Genomic DNA, 19,598 nt, shown 5'->3' with positions numbered 1-19,598 from the left:
GGATATAGGACTTCCTGTGCAGCATCGAATTAGAAATGCAGAATGTCAGCTTGCACTATGTTGCGTTCTATTGCATCCATATGCTTCATGACATTCAAGCCAACGTGATGACGCACTTGAGTCTGAGCGCAATTCTCCATGGTGGAAATCAAAGCCCTTCTAAAGATGAGGCAGAGAGCTTTGAGAGGCCAATACGTCTCCCTCTAATTAATAATAGTACAGTTTGTGGAGGCAGAAGCAGCAGTGGTGAGGTGGAGATGTAATTACAGGGAGGTGGATGCAGCTTCATAACCACTGCACCCTCCTGGAACGGCTGGAGCTCGTGGAAACACAATCAATACTGGAAAGAAGTGATGAAGGAGCTCATAAATGGCCGGGTGTTTACCTCCACCATGTTTTCTGCTTTTAGAAAACCCGACCATGACTGCAGCACACACACACACCGGCACCACCCATGGTGAGAGATGTATACTCTACCCTTTGCTGACAATAAACCTAAGAATTAACTATAACATACAAGATTTGGCAATATACAAAAGTAGGGAATAGGGAAAATACTGTATATATATATACATATACAGTATATATATACACCGATCAGCCACAACATTAAAACCACTGACAGGTGGAGTGAATAACATTGATCATCTCTTTCCAATGGCACCTGTCAAGGGGTGGGATAAATTAGGCAGCAAGTGAATAGTCAGTTCTTGATGATTATGTGTTGGAAGCAGGAAAAATGGACAAGCGTAAGGATCTGAATGACAAGGGACAAATTGTGATGTCTAGACGACTGGGTCAGAGCATTTCCAAAACCGCAGGTCTTGTGGGGTGTTCCAGTGGTTAGTACCGACCAAAAGTGGTCCAAGGAAGTTCAACCAGTGAACCGGCGACAGGGTCATGGGCGCCCATTGGCTCATTGATGTGTGTGGGGAGCGAAGTCTAGCCCGTCTGCTCCGATCCCACAGAAGATCTACTACTGTAGCACAAATTGCTGAAAATGTAAATGTTGCTATGATAGAAAGGTGTCAGAACCCACAGTGCATCTCAGCTTGCTGCATATATGAGTGTCTGTGCTGATCCATGTCAACTGCCGAAAGCGTCTAGAATGGACACGTGAGCCTCAGAACTGGACCATGGAGCAATGGAAGAAGGTGGCCTGGTCTGATGAATAACATTTTATTTTACATCATGTGGATGGCCGGGTGTGCGTGCGTCATTTACCTGGGGAAGAGAAGAAGGCAAGCCAGCGACAATATTAGGCAGGTGGTTTTTAATGTTTCTATATACAGTATAAATAGTATACGGTAATAGAAAAATGTGAGTTCATAATATCCCCCTAATATAAGATAGTTCAAAATTATTATTGTTATTATGGGGGGTCTGATGCCCCTTTGGCCCTCTAAAGTGCCCTTATGATAGAGAAAACATTAAAGTGCCCTATAGAGTGACTTTCTACTGAATACAATATGAAGTTCCCGATACATATGTGCCCCTACACTGTTGATTTTGGATTATAATATTAAATAGAATGATTGCAAAACACATTCCTTTTAATAAATAAACTCATATTAGGATCCTTGATATTGATATTGAAAAAAGTATGTCGTTAATAGGATTTGAATGGATTCAATCTGAATTCCATCTGAAATGTTTTACAACATTATAGTGTGTATTGTGTATTATAGACACTACAAGCCACTGGTGAAAAGTCACATTCACATACGGCGACCACAATTACATTGCATTACAAATTGTCATTTAGTGGCACTTTTATATACAATACAAAAGCACATTTGCCAGTGGCAGTCAAGCATGTATGTCACATGAAAATGGATGTCTGTAAGGATTTGTTTATGTTAAACAAGATAATGGTTCATGATTAGAAAGCACCAGATCATTATAATGATATATGTATATATATATATATATATATATATATAACATTATAATTACAATTATCTAGTTCTTTCACATCATCAACCATCATTTTGTTTACCATAACCAAATCCTTACAGACAGTATCCATTGCATAAGCATAATACACACACACACACACAGTCAGACACACAACTGCATATTTATTATTTATTCATAACCAGACACAGAACAACAGAGAGCTGGGTGGAGATGGAAACCAGACAATAGGATTTATGAGGCTGTACAGTGGCCGTCACCAGAGGGGGACATACCCACCCTCCTCCAGGGAGGATGCTGAGGGGGCTGGGCTGGCTTTCTGAAGCAGGAGGAGGAGGAGGAGGAGGAGTAGGAGGAGGAGCAGCAGGAGGAGGAGGAGAAGGAGGAGGCGTTGCCTGCATGCTGCACATTTGAAGGCGGCGAAAATGAAGGCAGCAGCATCTGCATGATGCGGGAGAGAGAGGAGAGGAGCTGCATTGGAAAGGAGGAGGAAAGGACGAGCAGTGACTAGAGCCGAGCATCATCCAGACCCCGAAACCACCGCATCCACCCCCATGGGCTGGGAGTAGATGGCACAAGCACCAAGCAGGTGAATATTAATCTAGTGACGTGTGGACGTGCTGCTGGTGTTTACTGCAGGGTGTGTGTGTGCGTGTGTGTGTGTGTGTGTGTGTGTGTGTGCGTGTGTGTGTGTGTGTGTGTTTCAGGGATGTGTTCACTCCTGGAAAACATCAATGTGTGTGAAGGCTATAAAAACGGAATGTGCATTTCAATGCTTAGTTGTTTATGTAAGACGACTCTTCTACACCACTCTGTCAGCCAATATTTCTGTACACTATTCAAAATACAACAATGATGATTGCATTTGGTGTAAAGGCTTCTCAGATAGTATCCAATGTGAAAAGTGCAGTGACTAGAGACATGTTTTGAATCCCCCCCAACCCCATATTTATTGTATTCTTTATGCCCTATATACAAAGATATGGTTATTGTTTTTTTTATTCTATCTCTTGTTTTTTATCATCTTATTTCCAGGTTCCAGCACTGTGCTGTCCAGGGCACCCACCGTCTGGGTTTGGACTTCCTCCGACACCATGAGAGCCGGAGGGGCGGCCGCCTCCCTGCCTCTGCTGCTGCTCTGGATGCTGCTGCTCTGCGCCCATCGGTGCCGCTCGCTCAGTAGGTTCTCGTGCGGAACTCACCTCATCGCCTCATCAAAGAGGCCCCATCCAACTCAAACAATTTTACTTTGACCCGTTATCGAGCTAAAAGTATTTCTTCCGCCAAATGCTTGCAGTGTAGAGAGGGCAGAACTGTGACCAGAAGGGTTGAGAGCAGGAGATGCAATGATATGACTCTAGTGCTTACTTTGAATCCAGCACAAGCGGGCTGGTTTTCTAAATGTCCACAACCCCAAAACACAATACAAAATGAGGGACGCAGATCCCCCCCAACTATGTCGCTAAACTGTGGAATACCATTCCAAAAGCTGCTGAAAACATACTTTATGTATATAATTAGCAGAACTTTTTCATTCATATTTTCATTTGTTTTTAGTTTTTATAAATTCTGAATTTTGATTTGATGTGAAACACTTTTAAGCTGCCCTTGATCCACTTTGGATTGTTCTTTCCCTTTTAAGCTGTATTTCATCTATGAAAGTGGCAATATAGAAAGTATGTATGATTAGATCACACAACATTATATATTATTATTATTGACAAATTGATTTCTAGTTCATCTGATTTGATGTAATGCTATTGCTCGGGGTTTGTATATACAGCATAGTGTGTTAAAATGTAGTTTCTATGAGTTTTGTTTGAATGGTAAAATAGGGGAGAATTCGGGTTCATCAAGAGGACAGCAGCATCTACAGAACAGTGAAGTCTGTAATCCCATAATTCATTGCCTCCATGTTTGTTCTCAGCGATGGCCCAAACTACATCTCTCGTTTGCTCACAATAAGGTTTTCACCTCGTCAATACTTTTTTATACATTTTGCAATTTACTTTTTCTCCCATTTGATACCCTGGGAATTTTTGCAATAATGCCCACGTTAAAACTATAAGTTTTATATGTTTTGCAACTCAGCTCTTTTTCATTTGAAGACATTGGAGGATTATGTATTGTCTTGAATGGTTCACCTGTGTGAAATGCACTCGTAAACTAGTTACATTTAAGAGAAAGCATTATAAACCATTCATATCTGACCATTGCTAGACGGTAGGTGCAGGCAAATATTAACTGAACTAAATATGTTCACAAGGCATCGTCATTTTATATGAAATAAAGGTGCATCCCAGATCTGCCCGATAGTTCCAGTGTGTGTGGGCAGTGGAAGCCGTGGAGATGATGTTTCGGCCATCGATTGCAGCGAGCTCTTTATTGAGCTTCCGCCTGTTCGCTCCGTCGTCCTCTTGGTGGATTTACAGCCACAAACACAGCCCGTAAAATAAGCCTTGTCCGGGAGGAATGACAGAGCAGGCCGTCACAGCTTGTGCATCACGGAATCGATATTGTGTTGATACCAAGAAGCGCATGGCAGAAATGAGTGGTTTCTGATTTAGCCTGCGGTGTCCAAAGTAGCAGATCAAATCATTAAGATATTTACTCTAATAATTCCAATAAAATGCTAATCCATCTTTTATGTCACTGGATGATAAACACAGTTCGTCCGGTATGGATTTACAAAAATCTCAGCACGGATCAGCCTTAATAAGTAAGAGGGTAATTGAGGTATTAACTATAGCCTGTAAACATCATTCTACACTCAAAATATAAATATAAATGAGGGAATGCACCGCTAAAAGAAGAATGGTATGTTATTTTTAATCATTCCAACATCTAGTTCACAAAAACAAAATCACTCTGTGGTGTGGGGGTGGTCGGATTTAAGCAGCCACACCTGTCATGGGTCTAGTTAATTGGGCCCAGGCTCATGTGCATCTGTTGCTCATCAGAGCAATCGATTAGCACGGGTTGATTCACCATCCAGACACACACAAGGAAGCGGAGCTCTTGTCATGACGTCGTTCCATCTGCTCCTGGCATGTCACATCTTGTCAATAAAGCGGTTTGTCCCTCACACCATCCTTGCCTGTGTCTCTGTGTCGGGGAGCCTTGGGAAAGGCACTTACATATAAATTATTCTCACAAGGGATCCTCTGAAATACATAGAATGCGGTTGTGCCCCCCCCCACTGTTGCTTAGTTGCTTAGAAAATTGCAAATCGATAAAATTCTAAATCCCTGATGATCACGGATTCCATCCCCTTACATCAAAGGTCACGTGAAAGCTAAATCTGTATGTTCCTTCGAAAAGTCACTGAATGACTGAAGTAAAATTTATGAAGAAATGTGATTTAAATAGAGGCCTTCCATAATGACATAGTTATAGAGATGATTATACTGTATGTACTCATGTAATCATTCTGAAATTGATTGTTTTATCATCACCTCGAAGAATATATTATATCCTTCGAGGTGGCAGAGCCGGAAGTGACCTCCTAGATGGCCATTGGGTAGTTTCGCGCAGTTTCGTGAGAGGTTTCCCATTGGTCGGGCAATTCTCAAGAGGCTCGCTGTTAGTTTGTCGTGAGGCGTTTAAAACCCTATTCTATAGTATGAATCTTAAAAACCCGTCTCTTTCGATCCTCAATATCCGTATTATGTTTGTGTTTGGCAAATACACCTTGAGATAAAAGAAGGCAAAACCTCACATGTAGATACATCTTTGGAATGCAAGAATCTGACAACACTTATGGGAATGAATCATTGGAATGCAAGAACATAAACACTTGGGAAAAATGAATCCTTGATATGCAAGAAGGAAAATCTGACACATCAATAAGTCTTTTAAATGCACGGATAAAATTTCACACGGATTGAATCTTTGAAATGCAAGAGGTTAATTGTTAAAGTCAATAAGCCTTTTAACTGCACGGACACAAAACGCACACAGGTCGAAATCTTGGCTTGGGGTAATACCAACGGTGGCCGCTCGAGGGTGCCAAAGCTCAGCAAAAGGAAAGACAGCGTAAACGTCTAACATTGGTATTATACGTCACCCAATGTCGGGGGTGGTATCGTTCTCGGCACGCCTAAGGAAAAATGTTTTAGTGGTTACACACTGATTAAGCTGCATTTTCAGTCTGGTCTCCCATTTAGGGAAACCGAGTTTAGGTCAAACCTTCAGTTCTCTGATCCAGCCACTTTGGCTGTGGTCGCTTGCTGTTCACAGCAGGGGGAGGGTTCAGGAGACAAAGGCCAGAGAGGGCTGTGTCTGCTCTCTCCAGCTCAAACTATTCAATTAGTTTGATCTTCCAAGATCATTGACTTCCTGTGGGCTTCATAGGGAGGGGAGCATATTCTCTCTCAAAGTCCAGACGGCCTCTCGCTACCACAGTCGATCGCAGGTTTGATTTTACTCTGTGCTCAACTGGTCCACGTACTGTTACCAATTTAATAAAATGCTGCTTTGCCTGTGTCTCCCCCCGCACCTCTCTTCAGGCGCCCCCAAACTTTCCTCCTTTGCGAAGGCAGAGGACAGGCTTTTCAAGCACCTGTTCAGAAACTACCAGAAATGGGTCAGACCGGTGGAATACCTCAATGGCACGGTGCAGGTGAAATTCGGACTCGCCATTTCCCAACTAGTCGATGTGGTAAGTATAGTGTATTCAGAGAGAAAGAGAGAGAGAGAGAATTTATTTTACATCTGGAATATTAAGATGTAATTGATATCTTAAAACATACTTCAGATACTGTAGATAGATATATAGGTCGGTCGGTCGGTCGTTCCGACAGATAGACAGACAGACAGACAGATAGACAGATAGATAGATAGATAGATAGATAGATAGATAGATAGATAGATAGATAGATAGATAGATAGACAGATAGATAGACAGACAGATAGATAGATGCAGTAGATGCCCGAGGCCCCACGCTCCAGAAGGGAGGAGGGTGTAGTCTGTTTAGTAACTCGCTTTGTGGGACACTTTTGTTTATTTAAGGTATGGGGGGGGGGGCAGTAAGTTGGTGTGTGTAAGTGGTGTTAGTGGGAAATTGCTTATAGGGCCTTATATTTTCGGCACATCTTCAAACTGTGGGCTCTCTGTCCTAGGATGAGAAAAACCAGCTCATGACGACCAACGTGTGGATGAAACAGGCAAGTCAAAAGTGAAATTTGTGCATGAGGGATCATTGTACGCGGTAGTCGTTTTGAGTGGGTGCCAAAAATTATGTATGTTGTGTAAATTTGGGCGTGCCCCTGGCGGGATGAAAAGCGAGCGGCTTTTTGCGACATTTTGAACGCACGTGGTCACCCCTTCCATTTTTCAATCTGCACCGGTTGCATTTGGCTGACAGTCATGGTCCCATTCACTCCCCTGGGTGCAGCGTCCTGACCTCCACCCACACATCTGCCCCCACCTCCCATCTCTTCCCATCGCTTCCTGTCACATTTATTCATGCGTCCTATGTGTGAGTCCAAAGCCCAATGCAGCAGCTGAGCATTTAGCACCGTTCCTCGAAGAGACAATTTATATTGTACAAATTAGATCATATCACAAGGCAAGAGGCCACATTGTTCATATTCATATTTTATTTTTGAAGGAAAAACAAGGTTTCCAAAAATTAACAAGCGGATTCAAACCAAAACGTAGGCAAGAAGCTGAACCTGCTTATGTGAGATCAATCAATCAAACGTTATGTTTCATTAGAATGTTTATATTGTGCTTTACATAAAATAAAATACAAAAATAATTATAGATAAATGGAAAAAATATATTATTATTACTATTATTATTATTGTTATATATAATAAGATAAGAACAAAGACAATTTGAAAATAAATGTGATTAATCAATAATATTGTTATTATTAATTATTTTTAGGTTATTTAGGATATGAAATAATATAATAGAGTGTGGTGCAGGGATACAGTTATAGGAAGCAAAGTGTATGTACACCCAGTTAATAAATAAATAAATAAATACAAAATACTAAATAATAGTTATACAAGCATATACAGGTGAGAATTTACAATTAAATAAAAAAGGAAAGTTTTAAAATAATAGTCACGATAATAATGATATATTAAGACATTTGTATGCACACAACCTAGGTTTTGAGCCAGATTTTATTTAAAATGTTTTCAGGAGTGGGTGGACATGAAGCTGAGGTGGGACCCTGACGAGCATCTGGGTATCACAACAATCCGCGTGCCCTCCGACTCGATCTGGATCCCTGATGTGGTGCTGTACGACAAGTACGTGCAGCCATCCACGGTTGCCTAGCAACAGCAGCTCACGGTCAGGCCGTCATGTGACTGACTGCCTTGACATGATTACAATGTGAACATGTGTCTTTTTACAGAATTTAGTATTACTATTACATTAATACTAGTACTTAGTATTAAAGACTGAATAATTTACTTTCCCGCGAAGGAAACACACTTTTGCGTAACGCATCTTTTCTCAAAGTTTTTTAATGTTTTGTTCTGAGCCTATTATTTATCCAAATCATTACACATATATTATTTTCATTATTTCCTTTTTGTTATCACCCATTATCACACTGTGATAATGGGTGATAATGGGTTAGAAGGTCTTTGTTGAAGCCTCGTCAGGCTGTAGTAATAGTTGGTGAGTTGAGAATACTTTTAAAGAGGCTGGAATACTTCCTATTTTAATGGATATCAGGGTGTTAATGTCCCATATAAAAAGTGGCTTTTTACCCTGCATACAACTGAGCAATAATACAAACTTGCAATATCGAGAGAAACCATCACCAATTTTTCTCATCATAATTGACTTAAACATGACTGTACATGTCTGGGTATAATATACAGTATGTGAAGATTTGTTTTACATAATATATTTGTGGTTAATAACAATTAAGGTTTCAAAGTTTTACATCTGGGCTCCAGGTACCACCCATTGGGTCTTGAAGAGGTTCCAGGGGGTCCTCAGCAAAATGACAAGGAGCTCCACTTTTTTTTTCATTTACAAGACATTGTCATCATAGTTTCACTGTCATCTCCCTAACTATAGTATAGTCAGCTATTGAAGACAGAACATCCTATGACACGGGGTCCTAATGTGGTGTCCTGACGCCTATCAAATTGAGGGCCCCTCATATGAAAAAGGTTGAGAATCATTGCCTTTCACATAATATTTTCCTAGAATCCCAAGCAAAAACGTGGTTCATAGCCAAAAGCTACCAATAAACATTATTGCCTCCAACAGTGCAGATGGACGTTTCGAGGGGACCATCACCAAGGCTGTTGTAAAGTACAATGGTACCATCACTTGGACCCCGCCAGCCAGTTACAAATCAGCCTGCACCATTGATGTCACATTTTTCCCCTTTGACCTCCAGAACTGCTCCATGAAGTTTGGCTCCTGGACCTATGACGGCTCACAGGTTATAGTATAAAATTTGCAAAGCATACCTTGAACACACATGATTTAATTCAAACAGGAATTAAAAATGGGAGGGGTTGTACAGAGGTGTTTTAAGAGGCTAAAGGCATTTTAATGTAGTTTAACAAGGTAAAATAACTTGGGGCACCTTGGGTGCTACCACTGATGAAAACAGAAAGAAAAATAAAATATAGCACTAAATAATTGTTTTAACAATTAATTTAGGCTGAAAATGCCAAAATATAGGGATCTTAATGTGGCTTAATGAGCCAATTTTGCACAAAAACATCTCAAAATTACATCATAAACTCAAGGTCATATGCCTTAGATATGACCCAAAGTAGAGGGTTAGAAGGGACATTTTCGGATTTTCCGTTAAATGGTCACCATCTTATGAGCACGATTTTCTTCATCTTCTCACCCCTGATGAAAGGCGCTAACCCACAGATGGTAAAAATGTGTTTATTTTCCCTTAACGTTAAAGATGTTTATGCCTCGTTAATACATTGAGACAAAGCCACTTTCTCCAAAAACAAGTTTTTGTCCTCTCTACGTTACAAAATACAGTCAGATTTTCACTTTGGTTTGGCAAAAAGGGAATGCAGCAAAGCATTTTCCAACATGGTATTCATGTGAAAAATTATCAACAAAAATTGCTACATTCCAAATTGATCATCATCACATCACAAATGGACTCTCCGGGGTTTAATATAGCCCTCTTTGCGTTTTCAACAGGTGGACATCCTTTTGGAGGACTTCCATGTAGACAAGCGGGACTATTTTGACAACGGCGAATGGGAAATCGTGAAGGCCACGGGAAGCCGTGGCCTGAGGCTGGACGGCAGCGCGTCCTACCCCACTATCACCTACTCCTTCATAATCCGCAGGCTGCCCCTCTTCTACACGCTCTTCCTAATCATCCCCTGCATCGGTCTGTCCTTCCTCACCATCCTGGTCTTCTACCTGCCCTCCAACGGCGGGGAGAAGATCTCCCTCTGCACCTCTGTCCTGGTGTCCCTCACTGTCTTCCTACTGGTGATTGAGGAGATCATCCCCTCCTCCTCCAAAGTCATCCCTCTCATTGGGGAGTACCTGGTCTTCACCATGATCTTTGTCACGCTCTCCATCATCATCACCGTCTTCGCCATCAACATTCACCACCGCTCCTCTTCGACACACCACGACATGGCACCGTGGGTGAGGAAGATTTTCCTACATCGACTACCCAAACTTCTGTGCATGCGCAGCCACGTGGACCGCTACGCCAATGCCGGAGGAACCAGAGCCAGACTGGCGCGGAAAGTGTCCGCTGGGAGGGCAGGAGTCACAAAGGTCCAAATGCCAGAGTCTACACCTCTGCTGTACTCCCAGAACAACCTGCAAGCAGCTTTAGACTCTATCCGCTACATCACCATGCATGTGATCAAAGAGAATGATGTTCGGGAGGTAAGCACTGTGGATTGGCTCTACTGTCGCAAAAATAATAATTAATTAATGTTTAGGGTACCTGATGTAAGGCCAATTTCATGCCCTGTTTTCCTTTTCAGGCCATTTCTGCCCTGCTTTCAAATGATCGAAATCCCCCCAAACTACTATACAAAACTCATATAGCTTACCATGTAAGCCAATCAACAAGATTTATCTTTTCCATTTTCTGTGGAAATTAATACCATTTAGTTAAAAAAAAACACACTTTATTGCATATTGGAATATGCAATAAATAATATTATTGTGATTAAAATGAATCTTTCCATCAAGTATTTAGATGCTCCAAAAATTGTCCACCCCACAATACATTGCCATTGAACAGCAACAGACCCATATTATCTTTATGTGTATTCAGATTGTATTCAGTTTGTTTGTATCCAACAGCGATGCACTGGCTCAGGACCCAACTATTTTTCATTGATTTTTTTTCCTCCAAGGTTGATGAAAGGAGTTTAAAATGGCTCTCTTTTTGTACAGGTGGTGCAAGACTGGAAGTTTGTAGCCCAAGTTCTGGACCGGATGTTTCTGTGGGCCTTTCTCCTGGTTGCAGTACTTGGCTCTGCTCTGCTCTTTATCCCTGTCATTCACAAGTGGGCCAGCATCATTGTCCCCAACCAGAGCGACATTAACAGCTAAAGGCAAAAGTTCAATTGACCACAAATGAAGCCAAAGCACAAATGGAGTTGCTGAAGTCACTTCAGATGATATTTGGAAAAAGTGACACGCTTTTAAAATAAATGAAATATTTTTGCGATTATCCCACAGACATTTTACAAAATACAGCTGTGCTCAAATTCTAACTATCATTTTTAGTCTAGTATGCAATGTACATCCCATAGAAAAATGATTTTTTTGAGATATATGAAGAAAAAGTTCTGATAATCTTTTTGTTAAATTATCCAAACTGAAGATAAGGACTCAAATGCTTATCACGTAAAAGAGCTCCAATGAATATCTCATGCATCTTGATCATCATCTCAAATAAATACATTCAAAGTCATTCAGGCTTACTTTTGTTTTATGAGTCTAGAAAATGAGTAGGGGAAAGGTTAAGGCCTACAGCTACATCTAGATGTGAAATATGTATGAACAGAATATTTACACCGTAACTGAAATACAGGTATGGAAATCAGATGTGCATTCCCAGTTCCTGCACAAACGTTTGCATTCTAAACAGAAAGAAAAACGTACAATTCTACTTGCCTGCAGTACTTGCCTGCAGTACTTGTCAAATAGTGACAAGTACTGCAGCTGCCATATTTTAAATGTTTTTCACACTCGTAACATGAAATGGATACTCTCTATATCTTTGGATGCTTTACACTTTTAATTCACGCAATCAAAATAAACAAAGACAGGTTACAACAAACAAGTAAAGACACAAAAAAGCAAAGGCTGTTTAAAACAAAGAAAGATCAACTCAACAAATATAACAAAAGTGACCCACCACAGATTTTAGGTACATTATGTACCTTTTGACTCTTCTTTTTTTTCCAAATCATTTGACAGTTAGGAATAATAGCTTCAAAACAAGGTGTCACTTGTGCCAATCAAGCAAATATCTTTTAAAGCTATGGCTTGTTATTGACAAGGGTGCGACAAACTGTGTTTCTGAGATAATCCCCCTATAAGTTAACACACTTGGACCCATTTAGCCAGCTCCCAGAATGCAAATGTTGTGGAGGACCAACAAAGCCACTTGGCTACTTGCCACAGGGCCACTTGACACCCTGCAGAATGGGGCAATCTTTGCGTTGTTCTTGTGTTTATAGGGAATGTTGAACACTGTCATTGACACACATCTTTGTTTTTAAAAAAGCTTTTATTTAACAGTAAGAATATACACGTTTTATAAAAGTGGAATTATTTAGAAGTTTTAAAGTGCAGACAATATAACCAAATGTACAGTCTGCCAGTAATATTAGTCTCTGTATATCAACCTCTGTGTGTCATTTGATATATAAATGTGCGTATGACAAATAGGCAAAATCGCCTTGAAATGTTAAGAGCTGACCAACCCATATTTAATTTCTGCTGTAGCCTTTTGTTAACCCCTTTCACTTAACTCTCTCCGCAATGAATAGCCAAAGTTTACATCATTTCACTTCATCACTTCACTTTTGACCATGCACCTGTTGAGCGAAGTCAAAACTGTAATGCATCTTGATGTGGTTGCTCGCAGGTTCAACACAACAACCCAAAGAGAGGTTGAGGCGCTCACATGTGTTCTTGAGGTCCTTGATCATGGAGTTGTAGACCTCCCTCTCCGAGCGTATTTCCTCATGCTGTAGAAATCACTTCTTGTAGAAACTTCTTCCGTTGTAACAATCGTCTGTCTCCTCCAGTGGTTCTTGAAAATATTCAGTTTCATCGTCACAGTCAGGTAGAAATCCGTTGTTTGAAATGTTCTACAAGTCCGGGATAACTTAAGATTCAGCATCACTGTCGTTCTTGCGTCGCTGTTGGAGAAGTGACTATCAATGCGGAAAATATAATCTAGTACCCGCTGCTTAAACTGACTTGACTTGCTGGCCAGATTAAGGTCCGCGATATGATTTAGAGCTTCCCCCACCCGCTTCTCGTAATCCATAACAACACGGAGATGAAAGTTTTTCCAGACAAGTGAAACGGAAGGCTCCTCGTCCTGCACTTTAACCATCTGTTTACGGAAGTGACGTCAGCTTTACTTCTTCACGGCTTACGCTACCTACACACTTTCCAGTGACCCCCTCTGGCGACACCCTGACCTCAAAGATCTCTTTGACCATCTGTACTTGAGCGTCAACACAATAGTGGTTAAAGGTTCAAGCAGACATTTGCTTTCAAGGAAAAGATAACATTGTAAATGTAGGCCAAGTCACTCCACCAGAGGGAAACATTGCTTGAACAGTGTCATATTTATAATAATTAATATCCTATAATTTATTTAATAATATCAAATAATACATACAATATCAAGCATATCTGATGTATATCTGAAGTTGCTTGAAAAATATGAAAAACCTATACATTTATACACACACACACACACACACACACACACACACACACACACACACACACACACACACACACACACACACACACACACACACACACACACACACACACACTGCTTATCTTGTTCCAATGGCACCTGTCAAGGGGTGGGATATATTAGGCAGCAAGTGAACAGTCAGTTGTTGAACTTGATGTGTTGGAAGCAGGAAAAATGGGTGAATGTAAGGATCTGAGCAACTTTGACAAGGGCAAATTGTGATGGCTAGACAACTGGGTCAGAGCATCTCCAAAACGACAGGTCTTGTGGGGTGTTCCACTGGATGCAGTGGTTAGTACCTGATGTGTGTGGTAAGCAAGTTCTAGCCCATCTGGTCTGATCCCACAGAAGAGCTACTGTAGCATGAATTCCTGAAACCTTTCGTGCAGGCTATGATAGAAAGGTATCAGAACACAAATTGCTGAAAAAGTTAATGCTGGCTATGATAGAAAGGTGTCAGAACACACAGTGCATTGCAGCTTGCTGGGTATGGGGCTGCGTAGCCACAGACTGGTCAGAGTGCCCATGCTGATCCCTGTCCACCACCGAAAGCGCCTACGTCAGAGCTGGACAATGGAGCAATGGAAGAAGGTGGCCTGGTCTGATGAATCATGTTTTCTTCTACATCATGTGGAAGGCCAGGGTTAGGGTTTGATCTGATCAAGCATCTGTGTGATGTGCTGGAACAACAGAACAACAAGCCCGATCCATGGGGGCCCCACCTTGCAACTTACAGGACTTTAAGGATCTGCTGCTAACATCTTGGCGCCAGGTACCACAGGTTCTTTGTGATCCATATGTCCTTTTGTGACCAGTTGTATGTAGCCACTTGCGTACATGTTGTTCTTATCAGGACACAATGTCACAATACTTCACAAGTTCAATTGAGGATACACAGAAATACAAAAAAACAAAAGTCTTTCTATCCTGTCATCCTGGATATCCTGGATCAAATTGTTAGTAAATTAAATCATTAAGTAGAAACAGAATTAGGCACAGATTATAGATTAAAGTAATTGCTTCATTGATTGTATTTACTATGTCAATAATAGCCCTTCTAGGGTTTGAGATGGTCTCAATTTGATTGCTGGTTACGTTATTATCGTAAATATCTTTTTAAGTAAAGGTGTTAACTTGATTGGAAATGTCAAATAACCAGTTTTTCTCTTAATCAGACTGCTGCATGATGCGACTTATAGTTGAATGCTCCTGGCCAAGAGGTAAAACTGGCAGTTCAAAGCTTAACGCAAAATTCATGTGATTATTTTATTTATATACAGTAGGTGACACAAATTGACCATAAGATAAGGGATAGTTGATCAAATGTTATTGATCAACACCAGTCAGGCTTCTATTAGCTTGATGACTGCTGAGATCTCAGGCCCATTATTTGCAGTTATTAGTTGTACATTTAAGGGTATAAGTAAAATTTAGTTGCTGAGGCATGCATTTTTTTTCTCTGTGTTCTCCTATTTTTTTTTCTCCTTTTTTTTGGCAGCTGCTTAATTTTATCTTCTTTGTTTCCTTCTAGGCCACAACTCCTGGCTATAATAAGAGGTTTCTGCCTTTTAGAGGGGGAACTTTTGTTTTATTACTCAAGTTTCTCAAATCTGCGCATAACGTTAGCTATATTATTATAGTCCTTTGGCTTTTGACACGTGCAGTTCACCAAGGATATTATAGCTCTCTAGCTATTGTGGTACAAACAGACCACGTTTACAGGAAAACAACCCGAAGTTAAATAATCAGCCTCAATTTTATACTTACTTCCATACTTAAACAGGCCTGAGGTTAACTTTAATCTTCAGGCAGCGCACAGACACTACTTATCTCTCTCGCTGGTGGGCTATGGCCTCCAGCTCCCTGTTTAAAGAAGTATCCACAGCTTATGTGCTGACACTGTTTGCTATCCATTCAGATCACTCAAACTTTCAGAATGGCTGTCTTCTCCCTTTTTACCTGGGTTTTTAGTTTCAATTTTTTTTCCTTTGTCTTTTTCTATCTTTTTTATATTTTATTTTGTTAGTACCAGCAACCAACATTCTGTCCAACCTGAATCACAAAAAAGAATAATTTCCAAGACACAGTGTTTCTGGATTATAAACAGGTAAGTTGAATAAATATGTTGTGTGTATTATGGTGTTACTAAGTATTCATCTATGCCAATCAAAGTTAAGTTCTCTGCATAAATGTTTTCCCTAGCCTTGTTTTATGTGATGTTATAATTTTTTTGTTTTGCATTTCAGAGGAAAAATGAAAGGCTTCAATGGAAGACTTTGGTCACAAATGTTCTTATCTCTTTTGTCTATATTTATGGGAATATGCGAAGGAGGAAAGATTTTGGTTGTCCCGATGGAGGGAAGCCACTGGGTAAACATGGATATTTTAGTTGAAGCTCTTCACGCTAAGGGACACTCTCTAACCGTGTTACGAACATCCAAAAGCTGGTATATCAAAAAGGTTTCTCCCCATTACAATGCAATTACAATATCAGGTGATGAAGGTTTTGATTCTGAGTTTTTTGCCACAATTCTAACAAAATTCATTTCAAAAGGAAGGGAAGAAAGTTCAATTTTGAAATTTGCAAGTTGGAAAAAATGTGATGGGTGTGACACGTTTGTTGATTTTCATAGAATGGCTTGTAAAGTTGCCTCTAACATGTTTAAAAATAAAGAATTAATGACTAGTCTAAATGCCACGAAGTATGACATGGTCCTGACTGACCCAGGATTTGGAAATGGTATTATGTTGGCTCACTATCTCCAAATACCTCTAGTCTATAATGCTCGGTGGACAACAAGTGGAGAGGCACATTTTGTCATTGCTCCGTCTCCTTTGTCATATGTTCCATTGACTGGCTCGAGACTCACCGATAAAATGGTATTTTCAGAAAGATTGAAAAATATGATTTTCTATTTTTTTTGGCACTTAAATTTTGAGTTCCTTTTCCGCCATCAGTACCAAGCAGTTTGTGATGAGTTTTTAGGAGCAGATGTTTATTTCAATGATTTACTGCAGGGGGCAGATCTTTGGCTCATGAATGTTGACTTTGTGCTTGAGTTCCCTCGGCCCACCATGCCTAATGTAGTCTATGTGGGAGGATTCCAATGCAAACCTCCAAAACCTCTTCCTCGACACCTGGAGGACTTTGTCCAGAGTTCTGGAGAACATGGAGTCATCGTTATGTCTCTTGGAACATTTATCAGCAAGCTCCAAACGGATTTAACAGAAATTATAGCGCACGCCTTTGCTGGACTCCCTCAAAAAGTGATATGGCGTTACATTGGAGACAAGCCAGGCACTCTGGGCAACAACACCTTACTAGTTGACTGGATTCCACAGAATGACCTTTTGGGACATCCAAAGCTCAGGTTGTTTGTAACACACGGAGGAATAAACGGAGTGCAAGAAGCTATGTATCATGGAGTCCCAGTTTTGGGTCTACCTTTGCTTTTTGACCAATATGACAATCTATTGCGTCTAAAAGAAAAAGGAGCAGCTAAGATGTTGTCTTTAGACACAATGGACAAAGAGGACAACTTTCTTAAGGCTTTGCAGGAAGTCCTTCATGAACCCTCCTACAAGACCAATATGCAGAGACTCTCCAGGCTGCACAGGGACCAGCCGATAAAATCACTGGACCGCGCCCTCTTCTGGATAGAGTACGTCATGAGGCACAAAGGTGCAGCTCACCTGAGAGCAGAGTCCTACAGAATGCCCTGGTATTCTTACCACTCTGTAGATGTTATTATGTTCCTGCTAGCAGCAGTGTTTCTCATTCTTCTGAGTATTTACTTTTTTACAAAGTGTTTATGTGCCAGGACATTTTGTAAGCAAAAACTAAAATGCGAATAAATGTACGACGAGCATTTAGCACACAGATAAAGCCCCTACCATTCAATAGACAAACTAATGACATCGCAAGTTAATATTTTAGCAACATTCCGGTAATTTTATGATGTGTAATCTACTACCTCAAATTCATTGTGATTTTTATTAAGAAGAAATGGCGGAATTTAACTGAAATTTAGCTTAACCATGATTCTCGAGAATACTATTGTGGCTTAGTTTTGTGGCTGTGCAGGGTGGAGGGTGGAGTATTTTTAAACCGTATCTTTAGACACTAGTGGAAATGTGGACCAAATCATATATCTAACAATAAAATTCAGAGGTTGGCTCGGCTCTGTTTTTCATCCCTCATTCACAAGTGGGCCAGAATCATTTTCCCCAACCACAGTAACAGTAAATGCTAAAGGCTCAAGTAAGTAAGTTAGGGAATCCTTAGTTGTACAACACATTTTATCACATACCTTACATGGTGCTTTACAGGTATGCTGCAGGTAGCATCACAGAAGCACAACTGAAGGAAGATTAAAGAGTGGAAATATAGAATAAAAAGGACATGGTAAGCTATAAAACAAATGGGTGGTAGCTGGGGTGGTAGCTCAGGAGGTAGAGCTGGTCGTCTAGTAATCTAAAGCTTGCTGGTTCGACCCCAGGCTCCTCCTGCTAGCATGCTGTAGTGTCCTTGAACAAGACACTTAACCCCTAATTGCTCCTGATGGCTGCATCCGTCAGTGTTGAATAATTGTAAGTCGCTTTGGATAAAAGCGTCTGCTAAATGTAAATAAATGATCACAAATGAAGAGGAGAAAAACAACAAAGGTGAGGCCAAAAAAAAAAGGCCAAAAAGGCCAACTGATAAAAATGGGGTTTCAGGAGCTGCTTTGAAGAATCAACATATTGGGCTGATCCGATGTGTAGAGGGAGATCGTTCCAGAGCGATGGGGCTAAGACACCAAAAGCAAGGTCAGCTTTTGACTGGCGATTGGAGCCCTGAGCCAGGCACGGATAAAAGGTTACTTTAGATCAGTGGATCTGAGTGAGTGACGGTGGAGTAGAGGTCAGCAGCTCCAAAATATACGGTGGGGCAAGGTTTTGAAAGTGATTCATAAAATTTTGAAATTGATCCTAAGACTAAGGAGAAGCCAATGAAGGGAAGTGAGAATCGGGATGATATGGGATCTACGGCTTGTTCTACTTAACAGTCTGGCAGCAGCATTTTGAACCAGCTTAGACAGACAGAGAAGATTGTTTGAGGCAGCGGAAGAGGGAATTACAGTAATCTAGGCAGTGAAAAAATTACGGTACAGATTAATAGTTCCAGATAATTGGGTGGTAATATGTGTCTGATATTAAATTAAATATTGTGTAGTCGGAAAAAACATCAAGCTCATTTGACCACAAATGGAGCAAACACACAAATGGAGCCAATTAAGTCACTACAGATGATATTTGGAATACAGCCAAATACAGCTTTTCTCAACTTTGGAGGAAGAGAACTACGTATATTTGAATGCTTATCACTTAATATAACTCGACTGGAGAGCTGTCATGTATGTTGATCGTCATCTCACCTTCAAATGTATGTGTCAACTAAATATGAGGTCATACCCCACCTCACATACAGGTATGGAAATCAGACAGAACATGATGTAGAGATACATGTGGACTGCATACAAAAGCACCTGCCTGTGTCTAAAGAGAAATGGAGACGGGTTGCTGTAGCAACGACAAAGGACCGTGAGTTGCAGCTTGTGAATCTTAAATCTTGATGGAGAAGATTCACCTACCAGGAGACCAGAGGCTGACCAATACACATCCCATACCAGATCTTTGAAGAGGAACTGTCAGTGGTCAGTGGACTTCTCATGAGAGGTAAACGGATTGTCA

The 19,598-nt window shown here is 40.6% G+C and overlaps 2 protein-coding genes across 2 annotated transcripts; both read left to right on the top strand.

Annotated features, from left to right (window-relative positions):
- Nucleotides 1-3,011: 3,011 nt before the first annotated feature.
- On the top strand, nt 3,012-11,464 carry chrna5 (cholinergic receptor, nicotinic, alpha 5; the record flags this gene model as incomplete). Its single annotated transcript, XM_079997991.1, has 7 exons — nt 3,012-3,096; nt 6,426-6,577; nt 7,039-7,083; nt 8,075-8,184; nt 9,164-9,341; nt 10,076-10,786; nt 11,306-11,464. The coding sequence occupies 7 exons, from the start codon at nt 3,012-3,014 to the stop codon at nt 11,462-11,464; spliced, it is 1,440 nt and encodes a 479-aa protein (XP_079854117.1).
- A 4,777-nt stretch (nt 11,465-16,241) lies between these two features.
- LOC307228352 (UDP-glucuronosyltransferase 2A3-like) lies at nt 16,242-18,229 on the top strand (the record flags this gene model as incomplete). The annotated part of the gene is made up of 3 exons (XM_079997990.1): nt 16,242-16,359; nt 16,513-17,694; nt 18,195-18,229. The coding sequence occupies 3 exons, from the start codon at nt 16,242-16,244 to the stop codon at nt 18,227-18,229; spliced, it is 1,335 nt and encodes a 444-aa protein (XP_079854116.1).
- Between the last annotated feature and the right edge of the window lie 1,369 nt (nt 18,230-19,598).

This window comes from Zeus faber, assembly GCF_960531495.2.
Source record: "Zeus faber genome assembly, chromosome: 3".
Taxonomy (NCBI): Eukaryota; Metazoa; Chordata; class Actinopteri; order Zeiformes; family Zeidae; genus Zeus; species Zeus faber.
The sequence above is the reverse complement of the archived record's forward strand: the minus strand, read 5'-3'. Positions and strand labels throughout refer to the sequence as shown.